General features: G+C 38.7%; 1 protein-coding gene across 1 annotated transcript in view; it reads right to left on the bottom strand.

The window, feature by feature from the left end:
* Positions 1–4,447, bottom strand: part of tep1 (telomerase-associated protein 1) — a 39,465-nt gene that overhangs the window by 9,268 nt on the left and 25,750 nt on the right. Inside the window, exons 29-38 of the mRNA XM_005729162.2 lie at positions 3,932–4,091; positions 3,485–3,618; positions 3,310–3,398; positions 2,986–3,100; positions 2,812–2,838; positions 2,517–2,730; positions 1,521–1,641; positions 1,083–1,207; positions 893–992; positions 217–372 (exon numbers count right to left, since the gene is read on the bottom strand). Of these exons, the coding sequence (XP_005729219.1) occupies positions 217–372; positions 893–992; positions 1,083–1,207; positions 1,521–1,641; positions 2,517–2,730; positions 2,812–2,838; positions 2,986–3,100; positions 3,310–3,398; positions 3,485–3,618; positions 3,932–4,091 (1,241 nt within the window). The remainder of the gene's footprint in view (positions 1–216; positions 373–892; positions 993–1,082; positions 1,208–1,520; positions 1,642–2,516; positions 2,731–2,811; positions 2,839–2,985; positions 3,101–3,309; positions 3,399–3,484; positions 3,619–3,931; positions 4,092–4,447) is intronic.

The raw sequence follows: 4,447 nt of genomic DNA, 5'->3' as shown, positions 1-4,447 counted from the left end.
AGAACTTAAATTAAAAATAAATATCTCAGTTTCAATAGACCACACCCCCTTTTGTAGACACATGTTTTCATTGGTTCCGATATTCCATACTTCAGTTATATTTATGGTCCAATTTTTTTTCTCCTGTAGATCTTTAGTAGAACTGATTATGTATTTTTAACATGCATTCATGGTGAAAATGAAATAACATTGCAACATTCACAGCATTGAGCTCACTGTTAGTTTTTTATTCTTGAGCCAGTTCCACATGATCACATTTCCATTCCAGCAGCCAGCAGCCAGAAGGTGACCCTTAGGGTCAAAGGTCACACAGTTCATAGGGCTTCTGCTGAGCACGGAGGACACTTCAGTACCTTTATCAGAAGACCACACCTGAAGAGAAGAAACAGGTTTGATTAATACAGTCGAGGAACGATGTCAAACCTGGCAGTGCAGCGTCAGGCTGTAAACCATAACAAAGCAGCTGCACAAATGACTAACAACACATCATCACTTAATCATCACTTTCACCCTCAGGGAGACAGACTAGAGCTAGAGAACAATTTCAACTTCCAATGATTATGAAAAAAAGAAAGCAAAGCTACTTTTTTATGCAACTGTATCTACATAAGGGCTGCTCAACTTTGGCTAAACTCATAATCATAAGTGTTGAACATTATTATACACAGACGCTGGAAAAATAGTGGACATATTCTACCTTTCTGTGAACCTTAATTACAATCTAGCTGATATTGAAGATTATTTCGTTCAATGAACACTCTACAAAACTAAATTACACAACACTGTTTGTTTTTGATCCACATGCGCTGGCATTCCTGAGGTCCTATTTCACATGATACTGAATCAAGACAGAAGTCGAGGCAGAAAAACACAAACATCTTTTTAGTGTTACTTTAATCATGCAGTCGAGGGAAACCGTGGCGAGGTGCTTCTTGTCTGCAGTGACATCACTTCCTGTTATCATATTAGTGTGGCCATCAATAACGTCAGTCCTACAGAAACACAAGTAAAATAACTTTAAAGATTCGGCGCTATATTTGTAAAAAATTAAATCTAAACCTTCCTTTTAACCCTTCTCACACCTGCATCCATTTTCAATGTCCCACACTTCTATTCGCCCATCAAAGGAGGTGGTAGCAAGTCGTAAGTCCTTCAGGAAGACACAGCTCGAGATGCCGTCACAGCTGCTGATCAGAGACTTCACCTCCTGCTCACAGCCAGGAGAAAGTGCATATTAGACATTTTAAAGGCTTCTTATTCTCAGCAAGTGTGACAGCACATTATTTATGTATGAATTTATTTTTGTTTAATCAGGGTAGAAAATGTCTCAGCTAGAAATAAAAACAGCAAACGCATAAAGTTCACATTAATGACAATAAATACCAACTGGAAATTAACTACACACAAACATGGTCAATGAATCCAGTCTGCTACTGATCTCACAAATTCAAAGCATGAATACAAGCTGCTGAGTTGATCCACAACGTTATAAAATGTGTTTAAAACAAACACATTTGTACCTGTCCAGTCTGCGTGTGGATGAAATGTAGAGTTCCCTCGCCGGTACCAACCACCATCATCTGGTCATCCTGGCTCACAACCAGAGAGGTGGGCTCCGAGGGGAAGGTTGACAGCAGCTCGCTGAGTTCAGGAGTTCAAACGCACAAGAATATCAACACAATAAAACAATATGGACTATATTATCCAACATACACATATATCTTATTTGTTTTGTACTTCTGCTGGTATTACTGATCCCACAAGTACATTTACCATTTCCTATAATATAAGCATATACAATTTACAGTATACATTGCAGAAAAGATGCAGAAAGATTATTTTACTTTAAAAAAATTTAATAAAAAAAAAGCCCCAAAAATATGTACTCTTGGACAACAGGCAAAAAGCCTTCGGGAAAAAAAAAAACTTCAGTTGGTGACCTCTAGTGGTCAGGAGATACCACCAAGTTCTGCAAAGCTACTGCAGAAACATGGTGGTACAACACAATGGACTTTCCTTTCTTTTTAGAGGATTAGACCCCAGTTAACACAGAATTATGAACCTTATCTTCATTTTCTGTATAAAATATATCTGAAAATAGCACATCCCTTTAAAGCAGGGGAAGGGGAACTTCAGGCCTCAAGGGCCGGTGTCCTACAGGTTTTAGATGTGTTCTGTATCCAACACAGCTGATTTAAATGGCTAAATTACCTCCTCAACATGTCTTGAAGTTCTTCAGAGGCCTGGTAATGAACTAATCATTTGATTCAGGTGTGTTGACACAGGGTGAGATCTAAATCCTGCATGACACTGGCCCTCAAGGCCTGGAGTTCCCCATCCCTGCTTTAAAGTATGACTTCTCCGGGTGAAACAACAAGTTCATGTTGGTGCTAAAACCTTTGTCTTAATATATTTTTAAAGTGCTGCATGACAACTTTTATTACAGTAAGAGGCATCAAGAACTCTTCTACTGACAATTAAAAAAAAAAAAATCACCTTGAAGGAGAACCTCTTACCTTTTTTCTTCACCATCACTGTTCCCATCAATGTTCAGACACTCAATTACCCGCACTCCTCCTTTGCCCACCATGCCTTTTCCCCAGGTGTGAGCGGGGGTCTCTTGAGGTTCATTGAGGGCCTGCTGAATGAAAAGAGCTGGCCAGGAGGAGAGTGTGGAGGCATGACGCCGCAAGAAATTACGGCAATCCTTTAAATCGTCCTGGATGGAAGCTGAGAGGACAAAAAGAAACTGGAATGAATAAATCAAACACTTGGCAAGGATTTGTGGGTAAAGTACTTTTAAGCACTTACATGATGGTGCAGACTCTTGGTTCTTATCTGCAGAAATTACAGGATATAAATATCAGGAATTTTTGAGGAGTGTAATCTCAAAAAACCACATTTTAAAATATACACAGCTGCACACAGAAGAGATGTAAAAGTTTAAAAGGAAACCCACCTAACAGGCTTCAGAAAGGTACTCACCATACCAGCTGTATGTTTCAAAGAGGTGGTGCAGGAAGCCGTGGCGCACATTAGCGTAAAGGAAATAATAGCTGGAAAGCAGGAAAGAAAGTTCCCCCAGTTGTCCACTTTTAATCTAAACAAAGCCAAACAGAAGCAGTGAGAAGTTAAAATCTTCAAGAAATATCAACTGTAGCTATGATTCCCACAAGATTAGGACTTATACAATACAATATATTGTGTTTTATCTGCGGTAATTATAATAAATTACTGTATTGGTTTTTTGGCTGAATTTTATTAATATTCATGTTGCGCAGCATGAATTAATGATGGAAGATTCCTAACCAGGCTAGAAGGCAGGTGCGTGATAGAGTTGGCTTCACAATGAAGGAAGGTATTTTGGCCCCGAGGGTCAGCTTGTGTCCACAGATGAGCTGTGGGAAAAACCCCCAAAAGACTCACCAATACATTTACAGCGGTTTACACTCAGTGTACTAAAAGCTAATTATAAGTACTTTACCTGCCAGTGTGAGGTAAGCTCTGGTTTTGTCACTTTCTGTGGGGAGAAAAAAGTCCTCAAAGGCTTGCTTCACCTCCGGATTGGTTAAAGCCAGCAGGTCGTCAGTATTGTGGCAATGAGATGGACCAATCAGACTGCAGGAAAAGATTCAAGTGTAATGCTTATTTAAAACTTTGTAATATGGCTTAAAACTCTAAACACACTCGGATCGAAACCTGAGACAAAAACTTAAAGGGAAGAAAAGGGAAAATAAAGGATATTGTTTATTCTTATTAATATCTGAGTTGTAAAGAAAGAGAATGCAAATAATTACATAATAACAATACAGTATTATGAATTATTAAAGGAATCTCAAGAAACCACACAGACCACTGCCTCTTTTTCCATGAACACAACGTAATATGTCATAAAACTTAAATAATATGCTTATATGCTCTGGGCTTATACCTTTGTAAACTCTGCACTATGCGGGTGAAGGTTGCCATAGGAATGCGTCCTTTGGGCTCTCTGGACAACTGCAGCACTTCCTGCCATGTGACTTGTCCATCCCGTAAAGACAAATCATTGCATGTGTTCAACACAGAGTATAAATCTCTCTCCTTCAGGCCTGTGGATGAAAAGGAGGAAATGTTGAGGCAGAGTAGGTCACTTTAGTTTACGCTCACTCCTCAAATCAGACTTCTGGTTAGAAGGAGTGTATGAACATTGATTGAGCTATTATACATATAAGATGAGATTTATTAAAGTTATTATTATTAAAAACAACAACAACAGCAACAAGTTTTTAAATAAGGTTTCATCTTATTTGAAGTGTTTTCCAAAAGTCTGAGGCAACAACTATAAAAGGTACACTGCATTCAATGTGTATACAGCCAGGAAAAGATTTGTGTTTCTGTGTGGACAGAGCCTGTGAAACAGTTTAAGTGTGGAGTTGACGCAGTATCCAAACATAAATGACCTAAA

The sequence above is a fragment of the Pundamilia nyererei genome, unplaced genomic scaffold, assembly GCF_000239375.1.
Source record: "Pundamilia nyererei isolate P.nyererei 1_Seehausen unplaced genomic scaffold, PunNye1.0 scaffold00031, whole genome shotgun sequence".
NCBI classification, from domain to species: Eukaryota; Metazoa; Chordata; class Actinopteri; order Cichliformes; family Cichlidae; genus Pundamilia; species Pundamilia nyererei.
This window is presented reverse-complemented; position numbering and strand designations above follow the sequence as displayed.